The 23,316-nt window shown below is 44.8% G+C and overlaps 1 protein-coding gene across 1 annotated transcript in view; it reads right to left on the reverse strand.

The window, feature by feature from the left end:
* Positions 1-1,258: 1,258 nt before the first annotated feature.
* Positions 1,259-23,316, reverse strand: part of trim44 (tripartite motif containing 44) — a 62,354-nt gene continuing 40,296 nt past the window's right edge. Inside the window, exons 5-6 of the mRNA XM_055649750.1 lie at positions 5,613-5,713; positions 1,259-1,726 (exon numbers count right to left, since the gene is read on the reverse strand). Coding sequence (XP_055505725.1) covers positions 5,629-5,713 — 85 coding nt within the window. The 3' untranslated portion in view covers positions 1,259-1,726; positions 5,613-5,628. The remainder of the gene's footprint in view (positions 1,727-5,612; positions 5,714-23,316) is intronic.

The following is a 23,316-nucleotide window of genomic DNA, read 5'->3' on the forward strand; positions in this document are numbered from 1 at the left end:
TAGAGTCAATGGTGGAGGCCCCGCGGGGAGTAGAGTCCGGCTCAGTGGGCAAAGTGTCGGAAGTCCCGGTCAGCGGATGGCCGGTGAGGCGGCGAGGTTTGGCGGGCCCGGTGAGGCAGTGATAGTTGGAGGTAGCCGTGAGGCGGCGAGGGTGGGAAGTCCCGGTGAGGCGGTGATAGTTGGAGGTCCCGGTGAGGCAGAGGGGTTCAGTGTCATCGGTGGGTAGGTGAAGGTCGGCGGCTTCAGCCACGTGGAGGTCCGCGACGGCGGCTTCTTCAGTGGTTCTTCGGCGAGAGGAGGAGAACTTCTTAAAGGTAGGCATACTGAGGAGATTTCGCAGTGGAGTAGACAAAATGTTTAAGCAAGAACTGCAGATGCTGGAAAAATCAAAGGTAGACAAAAATGCTGGAGAAACTCAGCGGGTGAGGCAGCATCTATGGAGCGAAGGAATAGGTGATGTTTCGGGTCGAGACCCTTAGGTGAAGCAATCGCCAAGCCCACGCTTGGTCTCACCGATGTAGAGAGGTTGGAGGAGGTGCAGGTGAACCTCTGCCTCACCTAGAAAGACTGCTTGGGTCCTTGGATGGGGTCAAGGGGAGAGGTAAAGCGACAAGTGTTGCATTTCCTGCGGTTGCAAGGGAAAGTACCAGGCGGGGGGGGGGAGGGGGGGGGAGGAATACAAAAATACCCCTCCAACGGGACCCCACCACTGGCCACATCTTCGCATCTCCTTCCCTTTCGGCTTTCCGCAGAGACCGCTACCTCCATAACTCCCTGGTCAATTCGTCCCTTCCCACCCAAGCCACCCCCTCCTTTGGTACTTTCCCTTACAACCGCGGACAATGCTACACTTATGGGTGAGACCAAGCGTAGGCTTGGCGATCACTTCGCCCAACACCTCCGCTCGGTTCGCACTAACCAACCTGATCTCCCGTTGGCCCAGCACTTCAACTCCCCCTCCGAATCCAACCTTTCTGTCCTGGGCCTCCTCCATGGCCAGAGTGAGTCCCATCGCAAATTGGAGGAGCAGCACCTCATATTTCGCTTGGGCAGTTTATACCCCAGCGGTATGAACATTGACTTCTCCAATGTCAGGTAGTCCCTGCTTTCTCCCTCCTTCCCTTCCCTCCCCTTCCCAGCTCTCCCACAACCTACTGTCTCCGCCTCTTCCTTTCTTCTCCCCCCCCCACCTCCACATCAGTCTGATGAAAGGTCTCGACCTGAAAAGTCACCTATTCCTTCGCTCCATAGATGCTGCCTCACCCGCTGAGTTTCTCCAGCATTTTTGTCTACCTTCGATTTTTTTCCAGCATTGTCAGGATCTACATTTCTTCTACACACAATCTATCCCTAGCACACAAAAGCAGGAAAAGTGGTGAACATGTGATTAAAGTAAGGAATTTTAGAAATAAATTCACAACTCGTTAATAAATTGAATATTCCACGACCAGGAGCGAGGTACAATTAACCATCTGTTTATCCGGGTTGTATTAGGCCAGGTTGCACCCTGTGGCTGGTCTCCATTCACACTTCACTTCTGCTAACGATTAGCGACTCTTGTTCATGTTGTCCGTGATTTCCAGCCGCATTCAGAAATCAAAAAAGCCCCTCGTTTGGTCACAGGTTTTGGTTCAATATCCATTACAAATTTTTAAATGCATTGATTAAATCTAAATATCTTCTGTATAAGAGCAGATAAAGGGAGTTGGAAAAATTTCAGGAAAATCTGGAAGACAAAGAAAATGAATGCAAGTATTACCATGTGGAATCAGAAGGCAGGTGGCTTCTAGTATTACAACCTGTATTACAACCTGTTCCTGCTGTATCTGACCCACTGCCAATTGACAGCAGCTGTGAAAGCTGGATCCTTGATGGAGGCTGAGTAACATTTCTAGGCTTTAGTTTGCTTATTGTTCTTCCTCAAAGTAAGGCACCTAAGCAACTGCGATTGGAAAAATATAACAACAAAAACAAGAATGACAGGATATACAGCCCGTTTCACTGGACTGCCCACAATTTATTATCGCACCTTTTGTTTCCACCCCACTTTGTCACCAACATCTTTCTTGGTCCCTGAATGTGGACTTCTGTCCCGCCCTGAATCAATGGCATTGGCTCCAGGATTGCTTGGTTTCTGGAGGCCATCTGGTTTTTAGAGAGGTCTCCTCCATCACATGTGTTTTTATCACCTTTGCAGCTCCTGTACCCAGCACTGTTCACATTCTCGCCTGAGCTTGATGTTGACTTTGGCAGACTCCATCTGCAATGGGAAGTCCTAGCATTCTGATCAGTGCTGTATCCCAGCTTCCTTGCTTATGGCTTTAGCTGTGCTGAGCAGATTTTGATTTGAATGTTCAGCTATACTGGTCTTAATCCATCACACCCCAATATAACCCCTTTCAAGGGTTACATCAGTGGCTGAACTTGCCGTGTCTCCTGCAGTACATATCCACACATCTTGCTGTGAATAACGTGGACCAAATCCCTACTTCTGTACCTTGGGCCCATTCTAATGCTGATCCATTTATCCTCAAATCCATCCAATGCCACAGTTCAGTGGCTTCTTCACTGTTTGGAACCAAAACTATCCAGTTTGTCTTTCAACAACTTGCTGGTTAATGTTTGCTTCCTTTGCTTCTTGTCCATCGGCCAACCCACGTTACTTTGTAATTGATATGGTCCCTCATTTGGTGCCCTTTCTGAGCTATCTATTTTGACATCTCCCAGCTTTGTTCGAGTCTTCCCTGCCAGAAGGGAGCTGTGCTCAGCTTCCTTCCGCAAATCCACCAGCCACCTGCTTTCCGATTCCACCAGGGATGTAACATAAGTAAAAGGAGCAGGATTTAGACCCTTGTGCCTGCTTCATCTTTCAATAAAGTCATGTCTGAGCTCCTACCTCAGCTCCAGTTTCCTGCACTAGCTTCCTGCCCCGTGATCCCCTTGTCCCACAATCTACCAATCTCTGTTTATTTCTAATTGCTGCACCACTAGTTTGGAGTTACTATTTCCTCTGCCATTTCTCTGAAGGAATGCACTATCAACCTTCAGAACTGTTCAAGGAGAGCCAGACTGACAACCTTATTGATTTCTAAACAACAGGACACATATTTATTTTAAACATACCTAACCAGATATTGATATCTCTAGTTAAATATTCAAAGGGAAGGCCCAGGGCTTACGAAGAGAGACTTGGTGAGGTTGGCTGAAATAGAGCAAGGTTATTTGAAGCTACAGGCAGATGGAGATGGGAATAGCACAGAGCACAAACTTAGTACGGTTTACTATAAATTTTACTCACCTTTGATCACGGTCTCAAGATGAATCAGATACTGCACAACCTCGGCATATTATTTAACTCGGAATTGAGCTTCAGACACTTCAGGACAAAGATTACCTGTTTCCACTTCTGCAACGTAGCATACAGAGAGATTTGCCCATTTATACCAGACATGTTGCACCCTTCAATTATGCTCCGGTTCAGCTACATCCCAACTCCTTCTATCAGTGTTGATTGACATCAATCGACACTATCAGTCAACATTGTGAGGGGCTATGTTTAGATTTACAGATACAGTGCGGAAATAGGCCCTTCATCCCACCAAAGTCGGGCCGACCAGCGATCCCCGCACACTAACAGTGTCCAACACACGCCAGGGACAATTTACAATTTTACCAAGACAAAGAAGCCTACAAACCCGTCCGTCTTTAGTTGTTGTAGGCCCTTTGCTCAAGTTCATTGCTTGGAAGCCATCATTTAACAAGCATAAAATGGAGATGAATTTCTGTTGGCAGTTGAATTTGAGTAGAGTGTTCTGCAGTGCCTACTGATTGATGGGGCCAAAGGTCACAGTGAGGTTGACAAAGGTCATGTGCTAGTGCTGCTCCGTGTAATTCTCTTGGAGTTGTATGGTGAGCATGACCATTATGCTTCAGGATGGATCAGACCCACACCACAGGTAGGAGGAGAAAATGCCACACATTTATATCAATGGGAGAATTCAAACTTAATGCCATGTCGCAAAGGTTTAACATTGGCTTTGAGGAAATTAAAATCATTCTGATTCAGGTTCAGGGCTTGAGAAGGATTTCTCAATAAGATTAAATACGGTGGCAACTTTGATAATAAGGAGATTACAGCCATTCTGTGAAGTACAAAAGGGATGGAAAAGATAATCTGCTACAAATCAGTTCATCGCCTTTCTAGAAGATAACTCTTGCATCCGAAGGAATAAAGTGGATGAACCCAACCACATTGGTCACGGGGATGAGGTGTGTGGGCTCTGAATTTTGAGAATCACTCTTTGTAAACATAACCGACTAACAATTGAAAGCTACTGGTGTGTCAGCTCTTAATGAACACTTTTAAACATTTTCATCATCTGCTAAATTGCACTATTATAATTAATAGTCAACAACCATTAGAACTGATTCGCAATGACATAGACCACGGCTTTGGAACACGTTCTGCCCATTAGCGATCTACTATTCAGCTGCTTAAAGTGAAGGAAATGGTAAACTCTCAATAAACACACACACTAACATTGTGCTTTTAACCAAAAATGTGTTATGGTGTATAGAAACAGAACCTTCAATCCACCAAGTCCGTGCCGATCATTAGGCATCCATCTACACTAATGCTGTACTAATTCCATATTTACTTTACCCTCAACTCCCCTCCATATTTTAGCTCATCTATGGAGGAGGCCAGTAACGGTGTCTCATAAACCTACCATCCTGCAGGTCTTTGGGATGGGGACGGAAACAAAAATTTGCAGGGAAACCCCATTAAGTCTCAGGGACAACTTGGAAACTCCTCATAGTGCACTGGAGATCAGGACTGAACCTGGGTCACTGGGGCTTTGAAGCAGTGGTTCCATTAGCTGTGCCGCTGGTTGGTGCATATTCATTGTTCCTTGGTGATTTGGGATGTTAACCACTTCATTCAACATCTCACATTCAAATGGCAGCTGAATCAATAGTCAGTGAATTGCATTCATTTCAAACTGTAAGGATGTTCTAGGCCCCGTTGTTTTAGATCATTCACCCACTTGTCTTGTCTTGTCTTTCATGTCTTGAACTTGTTGACTTAGGTTGCAAAATTGTCATGTTTGCCGGCCAAGGGTGGCATGTGGTCTAGTGGTAGAGTTGCTGCCTTACAGTGCCAGAGACCCAGGTTCGATCCCGAGTACGGGTGATGTCTTTACGGAGTGTGCACGCTTTCTCTGAGACGCCGTGGTTGTCTCTGGGTGCTCCGGCTTCTTCCCACACGCCAAAGACATACAGAGGTTTGTAGGTTAAGTGGCTTCGGTAAGTTGTAAAAAAGAATTGCCCCTAGTGTGTAGGATAATATTAGTGTACAAGATGATCGCTGGTCGGTGTGCCGAAGAGCCTGTCTCCACTCTGTATCTCTAAAACTACAGATGTTATCAAGTAAACGACTTTAAGTCCACCATCCTGACCTGATTTTAAGATCACAGAATTGCAACCAAACTTACAGATCACTTGCCTGTGCATATTACTTCAGTTCCCCGTCACCATACAACCAGTGAATCTTTTCCAGGGCCCAGATGTGGACACTTTCAATAAACCACTGTATTCTGGTGCTGACTTACCTCCGCTTTGCTTGCTTCACCATGGTCCATTTGCAGTTGAAGGCTCTCCACGACCTCCACGCTTGCCTGGAGGAGGGGAGTCATTTCTGTGGAATTTCTCCCTTTGGAAAAAGAACAGGACAATCGTTTTGAGCAAGTGCACAAAGCCTGAGGAGCTATCCAGAGCAGCCTCCACTGCACACTGGTGGAAGGGGCAAGGAAACTCCAGCTGCACTGGAGAATTTCAGAAAAAGCAGATTTAACCCTTGTGAAAAATCCCAGGCCATTATGTTGCACAAAAACTAAATGTGAAACACATAACACAATCATATTTATTATTCCATGCACGTGGTGTCAGATATGCATAACATGTACACTACATGTATGCAAGAGTCAGATCATAAAATCATAGAATCTGTAGCACAGCAACAGTCCCTTCTGTCCACCTCCTGTCTGTCGACCCTGATGCATATCTACGCCTGCGTCTCTCTCCTCCTTTCCTATCCAAGTACAGTTCCTCCTGGTTTATGGACATCCCGCGCATGTGGACAAGCGTTTGGAAGACTGACGGGATGTATGGGGATAGATTGGCGGGGTGTATGAGATGGGTTGGTGGGATGTATGGGATGTATTGGGATGGATCTCCTGGCTGTGGCAGGGCTGCAGGCATCTTCAGCCGGTGGCAACAGGGTATTTCCGCGTGCCTTCTCTCACCCTGCATCCCGAGCCGCACCAACCGTGTCGAGCGGAGCAGAGCTGGGAGCTCGAGGCAGACTCATTCACTGAGTCAGTGAGGCCGGTTAGACGTTGCTTTGCCCACGCCAGCTCGTTCTCCCACCAAAGCTCTTTCTGTGATCCTCTCCCACACACACAGTTTGTCTTTGTTTCTGACCTCCCAACAGTTCACTTTACCGTCCTAACATGGGGACTTCCTGCATCTGTCCACACAGGTAGTGTGGGGGAAGGTGCTGCAGATGCTGGTGTAGACCGAAGATACACACATAATGCTGGAGAAACTCAGTGGGACAGGCAGCATCTCTGGAGAGAAGGAAAGGTGATATTTCTGGTTGACACCCTTCTTCAGACGAAGGGTCTCGATCCGGAATGTCACCCATTCCTTCGCTCCAGAGATGCTGCCTGTCCCACTGCATTACTCCAGCATTTTGTGTCTATCTTCTGTCCAAACAGGTACAGGCACAATTCTTTTAAATCTTGCACTATATGGTGCTTAACAACAACAATACTTGTATAATCCAAAGGAATGATTTGAAGTTTTCCATTACTCTGACTCTAAATAATTCATTTAAAGCTGTAATGCATTTAACATGTACAGAACCAAGGCAAGATTTGACTGACTGACACAAGGTGAAAATATAAAAATTATTGGCATGCCATTTGAATACTAAATTTAGCTACCAGCCTGTAATGCTCATGGAAAAAAACAACCTCTTTTGCTGAGGTATTTATGGAACAGATTTGTTCTACAGCTCACTGTGAATTTACGATGTTCAATTACCATGCAAATGTGAAGTACTCACGCAACGCTTCAGTTCATAAGAATTGCTACATTAATTAAATTATATTTTGTTTGGAAATTTAAACTTTCCCAAGTATTACAATCGCTTTGAAAGTGTTTTTCAGTGACTCCAGTGAAAACTCCATTAATCTGGCATGCTTGGGTCAATGGTGAAGCCTGATAATGAGATTTTCTGGACTACTGGATTTTATCTTGAAGATATCTACAGGGATGCGGAACTGAGGTGACAACCAGAAACGGCATTGCCTCACTGAGTGACGCGGCAGGCTTGAGGGGCTGAGCGTTATGTCCCCCCTTCCATCTTCCCCGTTAATTGGTGCTTAGAGCTGAGTGCATTGCGTTAGCAGGGAGCTCACTAACGTTGTGTACATCTGAAGCATCATTCTTCGCTTCTGCATTGACTTCAACTTCCCCAATGTTGATTAGTATTTACTGACTGCACAAAGGCATGGATGGGGCAGTGTTTGTTAAGTGAATCCAAGAGGGTTTCCTGAAAGTATGTGGTGAGTCCAACTGAAGGAGGGACCATACTGGACCCCGTATTGGTGACTGACGTTTCAGTGGAAGAGCATTGTGGTAACAGGTTACAAGATAGATATGAATTGGGATAAGTCTGGATTTTGGGGAAAGGTACTAAATTGTGGTAGGGTAGATTATTAGTTAGGAGCTGGGGAGAGTAAATTGGGAGCAGTTTTAATTGTGCTTAAATCCACATCTGACGCATGCGAGTTGTTTAAAGGCCAGCTGATCAGAATCAATGATCGGCGTATTCCAGTACATTGGAGAGATAAGGATGGCAAGATAAGGGAACCTTGGATGACCAAAGAGGTTGTAAATCTTGTCAAAAATAAATAGGAAACATATATAAGGTTTAGAAAGATGAAATAAGACAGGGCCTTTGAGGAATATAAAGCAAGCAGGAAAGAACTCGTGGGCAATTGGAAGGGCAAAAAGGGGACATGAAATGTCATTGGGAAGCCAGATTAAAGAAAATCCCAAGGCTTTTTATATGTAATTAAAACCAAGAGGGTGACCAGGGAGAAGGTAGGATCACTTAAGGATAAAAGAGGGAATTTATACTTGCAGTCAGAGAATGTAGGAGAGGAATTAAACAGGTACCCTATATCTCTATTCAGCAAGGAGAATTCTTAGAATAAAGGGGAAGCCTGATTCACCTGATTCACCTGATTCTGCAGCTTGGCACGGACACTTTAATAACTGGCACTGGCCACTCAAATCAGCTGCCCCGGACATTTTTATGATTGGTTTTACTGTATTTTAACGTTGTTGTTTTACCTGCTTTTAACTATTTATACTGTTCCATCAGGGACTGGATTGTTTTTAGTGTTATTATGTGTGAAATTTTTTTAATTTCATGTGCGATGCTCCGGTATTCCCTGGGAAACGTCTTTTCATTTTGCACTGTACAACTGTTGCTTGCAAGATGACAATAAAGGTTGATTGATTGATTGATTGATTGAAGCCATTTAAGATTGAGGTGAGAAAAAACTTTTTCAAATTTGTGGAATTCCCTGCCACAGAGGGCAGTGGAGGCCATGCCACTGGATGGATTTAAGAGAGAGTTAGATAGAGCTCTAGGGGCTAGTGGAATCAAGGAATATGGGGAGAAGGCAGGCACGGGTTATTGATTGGAGACGATCAGCCATGATCACAAAGAATGGCGGTGCTGGCTCGAAGGGTCGAATGGCCTCCTCCTGCACCTATTTTCTATGTTTCTAAGGAGGAGGACACGGAGGACAGAGAGAACAGTGTGGGGATTATGTACATGTTAGGGCAGTTTGAGATCAAGTAGGAGGTGGAGTTGGGGCTCTGAAGAGTGTTTTCCGTGAAGGTCGGAGAGAAACAGCAGCCAGAAGGCGCGAGAGCGATTATTGGCTGGAAGTAGATGAGTCAGAGGGGAAGAAGATCGCCAAAGGCCCAGGTTCGAGTCATTTACAAATGAGCCCTAAAGTAGTTGATTAGGTAACAGATAAAGAAGTGCAGCTGGAGCAGAGCGGCCTTGTTGAGGTGAAGTGTCTTGGTGAGTGAAGTGTGAGTCTTTGTCTTGAGAGAATTCGGCGAGGAGGCTGAGGCAAGGAGGCTGCACTTGATCGAAATTTGTGATTTGTGATTTTTGTCCACTGAGGAAATGGCAAGCAAACCGCTGGAGCCTCTGGAAACTACTCCTGCAGAAATTGTGTGCAGGTGCAGCTCCTGAATGAACATGTTGGGGAACTGGAGAAGCAGCTGCATACAAATGAGAGTTTCCTGGACAGGACCTACAGCGGTTGTCACGCCAAGGATCCAGGAAGAGCGAAGGTGGGTGACTGAGAAAGGGGAGTAAACGTGGAGTGCAAGAAACCCTGGTGGCTGTGCCTAATGAAAACAGGTCCACCCTCTTGGGAACTGTCTGGGCAGACGATGCTTCCTGTCCGAGTGGCGGACAGGTCAGTGGCTGCAATCCTAGCGATGGGACTCGAATGGCGAGACCAATGTTGGGCAGAGCCAATGTGGTGGGTGACTGCACTGTCCGGGGTGCAGACAGCAGCTTCTGCGGCAGCAGGCGAGACTCGAGGATTGTCTGTTGCCTCCTTGGTGCCAGCCTTCAAGATGTCTCGGACCGACTAAAGAACATCCTCGAGAAAGAAGGTGAGCAGCTGGAAATAGTTGTGCATGTGGGCACAAACAATGTCGGGAGAAGAGGAAGGAGGTTCTGTAACGTGAGTTTAGAGAGTTAGGAAGAAGACTGAAAAGCAGGATTTCTAGGATGGTTATCTCTGGATTGCTTCCAGTACCTCGTGCTGGTGAGGGCAGGGGCTGGTGCAGGGAGCAGGGGTTCAGATTTATAGAACACTGGGATCTCTTCTGGGGTAGGGTGACCTGTACAAAAGGGACGGGTTACACCTTAACTGGAGGGGGACCAACGTTCTGGCAGGCAGGTTTGCTAGAGCTACACATGTGGGTTTAAACTAATTAGCGGGGGGCGAGTGGTTGACAAATTGAAAGTATAATGATGGAGTTAAAGGGGAAGTGAGGACAGGAAAAGTTACAAATGATTCCCGAATTAATGGGAAGGAAAGTTCGACAAGGGATAAGAGAGTAAGGGGCAATAGTGACCGGAGTGAGAGGGGAGGTGAATATCGAAGTTAAAGTGTTGTATATGAATGCGCGAAGTATAAGAAATAAAGTGGATGAGCTTGAGGCTCCGTTAGAAATTGGCAAGTTTGATGTTGTGAGAATTACAGAGACATTTCTGCAAGAGGACCAAGGCTGGGAACAGAATATTCAGGGGTACACGTCCTATCGAAAAGACAGACAGGTGGTCAGAGGGGGTGGGGTAGCTCTGTTGGTGGGGAATGAAATTCAGTCCCTTGCGAAGGGTGACATAGAATCAGATGTGGAGTCAGTATGGATTGAACTGAGGATTGTAAGGGTGAAAAGACCCTAATGGGAGTTATCTACAGCCCCCAAACAGTAGCCTGGATATAGAGTGCAAGTAGACATAAAGCCAATGTTTCGGGGCTTTATGACTATAACATTTTGATAAGTTCCGATGAGCTTATACTAAATTGAAGAGTCTTTTGTAATTTGGTTTCTCCCTCCCATTGTTCATAAATAATGGAGAGTAATTTGCAATATTCTTATCCTAAGGTACATTTCTGAATTCAGAGAGTTTGGGATAATATGAATATGATTAATTCATCTGAAATGTTCTCTCTATTTAATACACTGGGGTGGAAACAATCAGGTCTCAGAGATTGATGTAACAAGTAGTATTATTTTCTCCAATAAAATTGCTTAATTACATGAAACCTAATAAGTTTATCCCTTGACAATTTCAGATTGCCTTGCGCTGTTGGCACTTAATCCAGGTCCTCAGTTGATACAAAATACTTATTAAAAAAAGTGTGAAATTTCCTTATCATCCATAACAATTCATACCGTATCTGTGCATAATTCCTCTTTTACCATTTGTTTTTCTCCAAGATAGTTATAAAAACTTGTTGTTATATTATTCTTTACAACAGTTAAAACTTTCTTTGTGGCCTTCTGCTGCCTTTAACTGCTCTTGTAGACTTATTTTACCTCGGTATTGATTCCTTCCTCATTTGCTAACATGGGTTGCTTAACCTTACCATTGTAGACTTAGGTTTAGAAACTCCAAGACAAAGGCCAATTTAATGTGTGCTGCTCCATTTGGCTTCAAGAAAAGAATCAATCTTTATGGAAAAGTGATATTTAAGTTTACCAATATTTCTTCTTTTTTTTCAGTATCCTTTGCGTTAATTGAGCGGCACAGTGGAGCGGCGGTAGAGCTGGTGCCTTATAGTGCCAGCAACCCGGGTTAGATCCTGACCTTGGGTGCTGCCTGTGCGGAGTTTGCACGTTCTCCCTGTGACCGTGTGGGTTCTCTCCGGGTGCTCTGGTTTTCTCTCACATTCCAAAGATGTGTAGGTGTGTAGGTTGACTTCTGTAAATTGTCCCTAGTGTGTAGGATGGAATTGGTGATTGGTGGTCGGCGTGGACTCAGTGGGCCAGAGAGACTTGTTCCACACTGTCATTCCAAATCTAAACTGAACTAATTGATGAATAAGCCCCAGAGTTTGCACTGACTTCCAGTGGCAAGGCATTTCTGCCTGGATGCGACATCCATTTGTAAAGATAGTAAAAGCTGGAAATACTCAGCAGGTCAGGCAGCATCTGTCGGGAGAGAAACAGAGCTAACAATTCAGATCTAAGATCCTATGTCAAGTCTATTTTGATGACGGGTCTTCAATCTGAAACATTATCTCTCATTCTCCTCCCATAAATGTGGCCTGAGCTGATGAATATTTCCTGCATGTTTATTTTGAATTTCCAGCAGTTGCAATTTTGCTTTTGATTGCCACGTCCATTATCACGTTCCACATATTGATGACGTTTTCACAAATAGCCCCTCACATTGGGTGGCGTAACGCTGAGCGGGCAGTGCTGCTGCCTCACAGCTTCAAGGGCCAAAATCCAACCGTGACATCAGTTGCTGCCTGTGTGGAGTTTGCACCTCCACTTACTAACCACGTGGGCTTGCACCAAGCACTCCAGAATCAATGACTATGTAGAAGTTTTTTATAACTACATAATGAGAAAGTAAATAGTAGAATTGTGCAGCTGAGATGGAGGTGGACAACAAGAGGGTTATACACAGGTTAAAGGACACAATGACCAGAAAGACTATTCTGTGGTCCTGTGTAGGCCTTTGTATAAAAGTTAAGTTGATCAGTAACTACATCACCAAATGAATGCACCTTTCCAGATGTTGTATTCGCTCTAGATTTTAAGAGGTTCAGTATCAAATTGCTTTCCTCTCACAAATCCAATTGTTTGACTGTACATTTACCCAATAAGATATCACAATCACTCTTCAGTTACTCCATTAACTATAAAGCACTTTGGCGAAAGATGGAAGGAATTATATTAAAGCAAGTCTTTATTTTAACAGTTCAGTCAGGTCACTGTAGTAAATACAGTTTATCCTTTCAAACTATCTATATTTAAATTTAAAATCCTTGTTGGAGCCTCTTTCTTTTTCATCTCACTCCTAATATCAAATGTAATTATGTTATTTGCAACATTTGTTCAAGATGCACACTTACTCTTGGATTGTTAATCAAGTCTAGTCCATTACGGTTAGTAACTTCTCTCCACTTGGCGGCAACTAGGAGAGCTCTTCAACATCATTTCTGCTCGAACCAGAGTATGTTTGTGCCTGGTGGCATCTCTCAAAGCCTCTCACTGTTCCATATATATTCCACCGTTTCCTGGCTTCAGTGTGCACTCAAGGGAAAGCTGTCTTTGTGAACTCCTTGTGTAGGAAGGAACTGCAGATGCTGGTTTAAACTCAGGTAACTCAGCCGGTGGGACAGCATCTCTGCAGAAAAGGAATCGGCGATGTTTCGGGACGAGACCCTTCATATTGTGACGAAGAATGTCATCTATCCCTTTTCTCTAGAGATTCTATCTGACTCGCTCAGTTACTCCAGCTTTTTGTGTCTATCTTTTTGTAAACTCCTTGTCTGACCTCATCAACAACATTTGTAAAGAAGAATAAAAGACTGCAGAAAGTATGGTGGCTGGTGGCATTATGCCTTGGAAAGGCAATTAAACACATAGGAAGCAATCCGAGTTGCTTTGTAGATGCTGCCTGTCCTACACCACATTCCGAACCTTGATTTCCTCTCCAAGCTTCTTGAACAGGTGCATCCCTTCCTGGAATTACCTTTCAATTTCTGCCACTTGTTCTACTGTTAATTTTATAACGAATCCCAATTTCCCCAGTTTGTTCTGGAGCCCACAATTCAGAGTATGTATGCCAAACCTATAGGCAGCATTCAGCAGTGGTTATTATGATGATATCATTTAAAATGAATTTGTGCTTCAGATACACGCACACAGAGGCATGCTGGTGGTGTTCTGCGGAGCCTGACAGCATTACCCTGATCAGACAATGACAAATGAATAAGCAAGTGATGCATTTAATTGTTTCTGCCATTTGCACGCGTTTGGTGATTGTTTCCCCAGACGCGTACATTTGTTAGTCGTCAACAAAGCTGGTGAGGAACATGACCAAGGATGACAAGGACACGAAAACGGCAGCAGATTCGACTTGAGAAGTCCCATTTATTTTCCAAACACAGACAGGTTGGTGTCAAGAAGAGCCCTCCAAGCCAATCTGTCTTCATTTACCAATGAGGTGTCAGGTTTTTGTTTACAGCACTGTCACCTTCACGGACCACAAAATTAGCCACGGTGCCACGAAAGTGAAGATCCTCTTGATCTACAAACCTGCTGTGGATGTGTGCAAGATATACTTAGTCCAGAGTCTCTTTTAGTGATATGGATGACATTGTCTAAAGGGCTTCATAGATAACTCCGAAGCAACATTTTATACTTCTTATGAACTTTCGCCTCTATTTCAAGTCTGCCAGGAAAACTGTTCTAAACACCTCAAGATGGACACATTTGGTATTTTTTCAGTTTCTTCTCCTCAGTGAGGCAGAACATTGTTGAGATCTTGAGCTCCCATTGCTGACCTTTATTCAACCCGCTACACCGGAACAATATTTCTCTTTCTCACAATCTCTCTCACCTTCGTGAGCGGAGGGGCTCTGTGCCCGCCTTGGTAGTTGATTACTGTGAAGAGCCTTGGGCTGGAGACTGTTCCAAAGCCATCTCGGGCCGGTCCTTGGCTGGTGGGAGGGAGAGGACACTCCCGCCACTGAAGGTGACGCACACTCAACACCATAAGTATGTGGGCTTGATCCACACATGATGGATGGCCATATGATGAGACCAAGATCATATTCCATGGAAATGTACCATGTCAAGGAAAGGTGGAGGAAAGGACCCCATTCCACGTCTCATCCACTGACTGTCAATTGGCCCACATAACGAACAGTCAGGAAGCAAGGGAATCTTAACTGCCTTGGGGCAGCAGGGGAATCTCTTCCCATCTGGACTGAAGCAATAACATCGCAACACTACAGGCTAAGGAATATGGCCGAGGGCCTTCAATTATTCAGGGGAACACAGTACTTTATCATTCTTTCAGAGGTGCCACATATGAAAAAATAAAACATGACAGACCATGAATCTTTCCCAATTTCAGCAGTAAAGCATTTCACGCTTTGGTGCACTCAACACTATCACCACGGCAACAGGCATACAGTAATTTACACTAAGCAATTACCTTCTGAATCTCCAGTGTGGGTGCTGCAGAAGGTATTAATCCCTGCCAGCTTTCTGAGTGGGTAAGGCCCCAAAAAGGCAACGTAATGATATTTATATTTGTAGTCATTTACAAAAAGAAAGAAAATGGTGTTATTTCTCTTGGAAAGACCATGTGACAACTCTATCCCCAACATAAACCATACCGCTTTGATTCGGAAGCACGGCAAGTGGCTGCCTTTGATTTCAGGGCCAAGGGTAAATGGTGGCATCAAGGAGCGTTAATAAAACAGGTCAAGGAGAATTGGTGGCTCAATTGTAATCAAGCATAATCTTTCCGCTGACTGAATAGTACGCAACAAAAAGCTTTTCACTGTACATCGGTACATACGGCAAGAAACTAATTGGAGAGAAAATCTTCCAATGATTAGAGTCATACCTTGCACAGAAGATGCTTGTGTTTTTGGACGTAAATCCCTCACCTTCAGGCCATCACCGAGTTCCTCAGGGCAGAATCCTAGACCCAACCATGTTCAGCTGCTCTATCAATTATCTTCCTTCCATAAAGTCAAACGTAGGGATACTCGTTGATGAATGCACATGTTTAATTCCATTCACAACTCCTCAGAAAATGAAGTACCCCATGAAGAAAGTAACATTTAACTTACAGAAATGTCAGACCATTGCCATCTGCAAGAAGAGAGATTTGAACAGCTAACATTCAATACCATGACTATTGTTGCGTACCCCACCAACAACACCCTGGAAAATCCATTTCAACTGGACTAGACGCATTACTGAAGCTACAGCGGCAGGTCAGTGGTTGGTATTCCTGTGACGTGCTATCATAGAAAATAGGTGCAGGAAGAGGCCATTCGGCCCTTCGAGCCAGCACCGCTTTCAGAGGAGCTTTCTAATTCCCAAAGCTCTGACTCAACCCACAATGTAGAAGTCGGAAGTGTGATGCTCTCTGATATCTTAGAAGATTGCACCTCCTACAACACTCAAGATGCTGGACACTACCCAGGAGAAAGCAGGCCATTTGACTAATACCTCATCCATCTCTGGGGCACTGTGGCCACTGGGTACCATCAATAAGAAGCACACCCACGGCCTCTTCAATAGCAGCTCTACTGCCCAATGGGCAACATGTACATGGAAGCAAAATCCGCCTACATCTTCTACCCCTGTCTGTTAACTGTGAACGGGAAACTGTTCCGTGACAATTCCTTTTGAAGGTGTTTAAATACGTAACCTGAATTACAATACCTGCACAGTTCCTTGTCACCGGCAGTGGAAGGAATCTGTTCCCCATCACCGGTAGTGGATGAGAACCGTTCCCTGTAACGCGCAGTTAAAGAGGACCGCTCCTTGCCACGTTCAGTGTATGGGAACCATCACGATCAGTGGATGGAACCCGATCCCTGTCATTTTATCACATCAGTTCAGTTTAGTTTATTGTCACGTGTACCGAGGTACAGAGAAAAGCTTTTGTTGCGGGCTAACCATTCAGCAGAAAGACGATACATGATTACAATCATAGAAACATAGAAACATAGAAGTTAGGTGCAGGAGTAGGCCATTCGGCCCTTCGAGCCTGCACCGCCATTCAATATGATCATGGCTGAGCATCCAACTCAGTATCCCGTACCTGCCTTCTCTCCATACCCCCTGATCCCCCTAGCCACAAGGGCCACATCTAACTCCCTCTTAAATATAGCCAATGAACTGGCCTCAACTACCCTCTGTGGCAGAGAGTTCCAGAGATTCACCATTCTCTGTGTGAAAAAAGTTCTTCTCATCTCGGTTTTAAAGGATTTCCCCCTTATCCTTAAGCTGTGACCCCTTGTCCTGGACTTCCCCAACATCGGGAACAATCTTCCTGCATCTAGCCTGTCCAACCCCTTAAGAATTTTGTAAGTTTCTATAAGATCCCCTCTCAATCTCCTAAATTCTAGAGAGTATAAACCCAGTCTATCCAGTCTTTCTTCATATGAAAGTCCTGACATCCCAGGAATCAGTCTGGTGAACCTTCTCTGTACTCCCTCTATGGCAAGAATGTCTTTCCTCAGATTTGGAGACCAAAACTGTACGCAATACTCCAGGTGTGGTCTCACCAAGACCCTGTACAACTGCAATAGAACCTCCCTACTCCTATACTCAAATCCTTTTGCAATGAAAGCTAACATACCATTCGCTTTCTTTACCGCCTGCTGCACCTGCATGCCTACCTTCAATGACTGGTGTACCATGACACCCAGGTCTCGCTGCATCTCCCCCTTTCCCAATCGGCCACCATTTAGATAATAGTCTGCTTTCCCGTTTTTGCCACCAAAATGGATAACCTCACATTTATCCACATTATACTGCATCTGCCAAACATTTGCCCACTCACCCAGCCTATCCAAGTCACCTTGCAGTCTCCTAGCATCCTCCTCACAGCTAACACTGCCCCCCAGCTTAGTGTCATCCGCAAACTTGGAGATTTTGCCTTCAATTCCCTCATCCAGATCATTAATATATATTGTAAATAGCTGGGGTCCCAGCATTGAGCCTTGCGGTACCCCACTAGTCACTGCCTGCCATTGTGAAAAGGACCCGTTTACTCCTACTATTTGCTTCCTGTTTGCCAGCCAGTTCTCTATCCACATCAATACTGAACCCCCAATGCCATGTGCTTTAAGTTTGTATACTAATCTCTTATGTGGGACCTTGTCGAAAGCCTTCTGGAAGTCCAGATACACCACATCCACTGGTTCTCCTCTATCCACGCTACTAGTTACATCCTCGAAAAATTCTATAAGATTCGTCAGACATGATTTACCTTTCGTAAATCCATGCTGACTTTGTCCAATGATTTCACCACTTTCCAAATGTGCTGCTATCCCATCTTTAATAACTGACTCTAGCAGTTTCCCCAGATGTTAGACTAACTGGTCTGTAATTCCCCATTTTCTCTCTCCCTCCCTTCTTAAAAAAGTGGGGTTACGTTTGTTACCCGCCAATCTTCAGGAACTACTCCAGAATCTAAAGAGTTTTGAAAGATTATTACTAATGCATCCACTATTTCTGGAGCTACTTCCTTAAGTAGCTCCAGAATTTACAGATGGATGGATAATAGAATAACGTTTAATGCAAGGTGAAGCCAGCAATTCCGATCAAGGATCGTCCGATGGTCATGAAAAAGATAGATAGTAGTTCAGCACTGCTCTCTGGTTGTGGTACAATGATTCAGTTGCCTGCTAACAGCTGGGAAGAATCTGTCCCTGAATCTGGAGGTGTGCGTTTTCACACTTCATTGGAGAGAGGAGAAGAGGTAATGACCAGGGTGCGACTCGTCCTTGATTATACTGCTGGCCTTCGATCTCTGTCGCAGGCAGTGAATGGGAACTGTTCCCTGTCACTAGCAGAGGATAGGAATGTTGAAGCCGATCAGAAAAGATTGAAAATAAAAACCCTGCATTGTAATTCTTTAGACGCTGAGAATCACAGTCATGATCTTCCCTTGACATCAAATGCAATGAAATCTCCAGCACTCTTTTCAGTAGTTGAATGTAAATTTGAAGTTTATACCGTCAAATCTTTTATCGCCTTCATTTGTTTTGCTTCCCTGCTGCTGGAATAAATTCTACTCTTCATATCTCACAGGCTGACCCTTGGTGTGTAGGCTGCTGCTGCAGCATTCAAAGTTCCTCACGTAAGCTGCACCCTGAGCTGGGCAGAAGGAACAGCTCACCGAGATAAAGATGGCACGTCAAGGGTGCAGCGGCGAATGGTTGCACAATGAGGATGGCAAACACCTCACAGATGTTCCCTATCAAATCCTCAGACTGGCAATATGGTGCCTCCTTTTATTTCTAGCTCTGGATCATGAGGTATAATATTTTGTTAACAGGATAGGATCACAACATCTAGATGCTCATTTGTGTCTTGGATCTCCTTGTGGCTGCTGAGGGAGCACAATAAGACAGTACTGTGGGAGGAGAGGACTCTGCCCCAACCCCCGGCCCCTGTGGGCCAGGTCTCTCACTTTTTCCATTCACATCAAAGAGGGCATGGGAACAAAAACCTGGAGTCTGGCCATTCGGCCCGACCAGACCCTGGAGCAGGAAAATACTGTTCCCACATCTCATCCACTCCTTTCATTCACCTCTACAATGGGAGTGCCATGGCCTCACATACCTCTGAAGAGCTCCACCCACAAACCTCCTGCTGACCTACAACTACATAGCCATTCTTACAGAGCTACAGCATGGGGACAGGCCATTCGGCCCACCAAGTCTGTATCGGCATCAGGCACCCGTGACACACTAATCCTGTCCTATCCTAATGTGTGACAATGCTCCAATTTCTCAAGATATTTACATTTCCTCACACAAAGCACCAACCTTGTGTTACACCTGATCTGGCACTTGGATTTTTTGGGCAGACCCGGTTGGAACAGGTCTATCATCAGTGATGATGAGTTACACCAGAGCCAAATGGAGATCCACAATTATGGACACTCTTGAATTGCTGCTCCTCAGCCCCTCTCAGTACTTTGACATCCGTTTCACTTGCCAATGCTTCACATGTGTTTCCAACACTTCAGAGACTCCTGGTTCAACAGCGATTATTTCAGGCCACATGGAAAGTAGCACCTAATTTCAGACCACATGAGGCTTTCTCCCAGCCACAGAATCAATACGTCACTCTTGCTGTGGCATTCTGCGTCCACAGAGCTGCAACTTGCATTTAAATAGTGTCCCCTTCAACACAATAAAACGTCCCATGGCACTGCTCTCTTCATAATCCAGACAAATGGTGACACAGAGCTGATAGCAGGGCAAAGGATGACATCTTAATGAGAGGTGAAGTAGGTTTTAAGAAACACCTTCAAGAAGGAGTTGTCGATGAAGATGCAGAATCGTTTACTCTGTTATACAAACTGCATTACGAGTGCTTTAATACTGCATTATGAGCAAGAACAAAGATGCACCGGCTGAATTCTGAGTGGATGTAAATCACAAGGACACACGCTAAGGTTATATTTCATAATGGCACTAATGACAGGATATCTGGGGTCAGGCCACCATTAGAGCTGTTCATTAAAAATTCACAAGCACATCACACTATGTTTGTAATTGCATTTGGGAAAAGTAATGCATCCTTGTAATGGGTCCTGGAGGAAACACAGTCTCTTCTGTTGCAAGCTGAGGCATTTTATATTAGACCTTCAGTGCACATCCGTCCTGCTGCACATAGTCTTTAACTCTGCTCAATGACTGCTCCAATCAACCCTGTCTAATGGTGCTCTCCCAGCCATAGTTATCCTGGGGATAGTGAGCTACTCTTGCCCCATTAGAAATAACCAGTTAACATCACAGGCAACCACCAAGATCTTTCGAGACTCTAATGGCCACGGTCAGCTTTTGCTGTAAAAGTTGTAATGTCGGAATGCACAGCAGACTTTATGTGCACATAAGGTCTCAGAAACAATGATGCGAAAATAGCAATATATTCCTTGCCGTTGTTTAAACCTCTGGTGTGGCTGATGGCAAACCATCCTGTTTTAGAGGGAACTGCAAATGCTGGAAAATCAAAGGTAGACAAAAATGCTGGAGAAACTCAGCGGGTGAGGCTGCATCTATGGAGCGAAGGAATTAGGCAACGTTTCGGGTCAAGACCCTTCTTTAGACTGATGTGAGGGTGGGGGTGGGGGTGGGGGTGCGAGAAGAAGAAAGGAAGAGGCGGAGGCAGCGGGCTGAGGAAGAACTGGGAAGGGGAGGGGAAAGCCGGGACTACCTGAAATTAGAGAAGTCAATGTTCATACTGCTGGGGTGTAAACTTCCCAAGCGAAATATGAGGTGCTGCTCCTACAATTTACAGTGGGCCTCACTCTGGCCATGGAGGAGGCCCAGGACAGAAAGGTCAGATTGGGAATGGGAGGCGGAGTTGAAGTGCTGAGCACAACGCCTCCGCTCGGTTCGCAATAACCCGAACTGATCTCCCGGTGGCTCTAGTGTGTTGTGCTCTCGAGTTGTAGAATCGGGGAGGTGTTGATGGTCATGTGAGGACAATTTTTTTTAAACGGATTAATGTAGGGTAAGTATAAATGGGTGCTTAATGATGAGTGGGCCAAAGGACCTGTTACCGTGCTGCATTCCTCTATCACTCCATGACTCCAACTACACTGTGGGAATTCCTTCACAAGAAGAACTGTGCAGTTGATGAAGTTGGCTCACTCCCAACTTCTCAAGGGCAATAAGGGATGAACAATAAATTCCGGATTTGGCATTGATCACAAACAGGAGTAAATGAAACAGGAATAAATCTTCCGCTCTTACTTAAAAGAAAGCCATTGGATCTTTTATGTTGAGCTGAGGTGATGCCTCGGTTAAACATCTCTTTGAAAAACTGTACCTCTAGTGGTATAGAACTCCCTCAGAAGCTCGAGGGGAATAAAACAGATGGTGTTGGGTTAATAGGTTGGGAAAGGAATTTTGCTTCCATCTGCTAAGCTCTCATAAATATTTTCATGAACAGATTTCACGCTGCTCTGAAGAAACGATGCAGCAATTTGCAAGTGTTCCCTGTCTGGTATTCCAGTAATTCTGGAAGCCGGGTGAAAACTGTGATTCCTCATTTGCTATTGTTCGTTTCTGCAGGTTTGAATCACAGCTGGAATGTGTTATGCAAGGGTCACTGCGCGCCGTAATTTGGATGTTAAACAGCATGTTACCAATGAATAGATAACTTCAAAAGAAAGTCATTGTTTTAATAAGCTAGTACATCCATCTCCAAATCGGCCCCTTGGTCAGTGCACACTATAAATATCCTGCTAATTTAGAAAGACTATTAGATTGTTGACTCCTTTTAACAGTATTACGTTTCTGCTCATTGCCTTTCACTAGATGAAATCCAGCAACACACCTGCATTGAATAAACCAGATTATACAAGGAAAGCTGAAACCAAAAGATATTTTAAGACAGATGGTCAGGAAATGGTGTAGTGAACTCGCTTCTTTTTCTAACTTGCCGTGCCTCTCCCAGAACACTCCATCTGGTGCTATTCCAGCAAGAATTTCTTCCTGTCTCTGGAAGCTATCCACAGAAGGGTTCTGGTTCAGAGGGTATATTCCTTCCTCTGTCTATACTCCCTGCGAAAGAGAGTCGTGGCAATCTTCCAGGTACAACCTGAGCCCAAAGTGACCCGATACACACATCAGGTTGGATTGGAAAAAATTGGTTAGATGAATATCCTAATAAAACACTCAGTGTTGGGTTTGCCCAGCACCAGACCCAGCTCCAACTCAGTACCTGATGAGTTATTGGTATTACTTCATATAATAACGTATGTGCAAAAATGTAAGGCTTGTTTTTTTTTGCTTTTTTTTTTGCAAATGACTCAGGGTTGAATATGGAATAAGTTGGGTTGGTTTTGGATTGGCCGCAATTAGGTCGGGTTATAATTGTATATGTGATTGGATCTCTTATTGAACATTGCGTTGCAGAGATTGGAGTTATGGAATCATGCAGTGTAACAGATATGGTCGTATGGAATCAAGCCTTTCAGCCCAACTCGTCCACACCAACAAAGATGCCCCATCCAAGTTAGTCCCATTTGTTTACGTTTGACCAATATTTATCTAAACCTTTCCTATCCATGTACCTGTCCAAATGACTTAAATGATGTTGTTGTGCCTGCCTCAACCACTTTCTCTGGCTGCTCATTCCATTTCCCATCACATACACTGTGGAAAAAGTTGCCCCTCAGGTTTTCTGCTAATGGGCCTGTCCCACTGTACGAGTTAATTCAAGAGTTCTCCCGAGTTTCCCCTGATTCAAACTCGGAGAATTACGGTAATAGCCGCTCGTAGGTACTCGGGGCGCTCGTGGACATTTTTCAACGTGCTGAAAAATCTTCACGAGTCTTCACGAGCTTACCGCGTTTCCCGAGTACCTGCCGTTAGCGTTACGAGCCGCTAAGAGGCGTCCTGAGCTCCGACGTACCTGCTCCGTACATTCTACGTGCTTACCACGAGTTTGATTTTTTTTTTTAAACTCGGGAGAGCTCTTGAATTAGCTCGTACAGTGGGACAGCCCCTTAAATCTTTCGCCTCTTTCCTTAAACTTATACCATCTAGTTCAGTCTGAAGAAGGGTCTCAACCCAAAAAGTCACACATTCCTTCTCTCCAGAGATGCTGCCTGTCCCTCTGAGTTACTCCAGCGTTTTGTGTCTATCTTTGGTTCAAACCAGCATTTACAGTTCCTTCCATCCCATCTAGTTAGTTACTCCCCAATCCCGATGAAAGAGCTGTATGAATTAATCTTAGCTATGCCCTTCATGATTTTATACACCTCTATTAGATCATTCCCACAATCTCTAGCATTCCAAGCAATAAAGACTAGCCTGCCCAAACTCTCCTTACAGCTTGAGTCTTACCATCATCCTCACAAATCTGCTTTGCACTTCTTCCAGCTTAATGACATCTTTCCTAGAG

Source organism: Leucoraja erinacea, chromosome 18, assembly GCF_028641065.1.
Source record: "Leucoraja erinacea ecotype New England chromosome 18, Leri_hhj_1, whole genome shotgun sequence".
NCBI lineage: Eukaryota > Metazoa > Chordata > Chondrichthyes > Rajiformes > Rajidae > Leucoraja > Leucoraja erinaceus.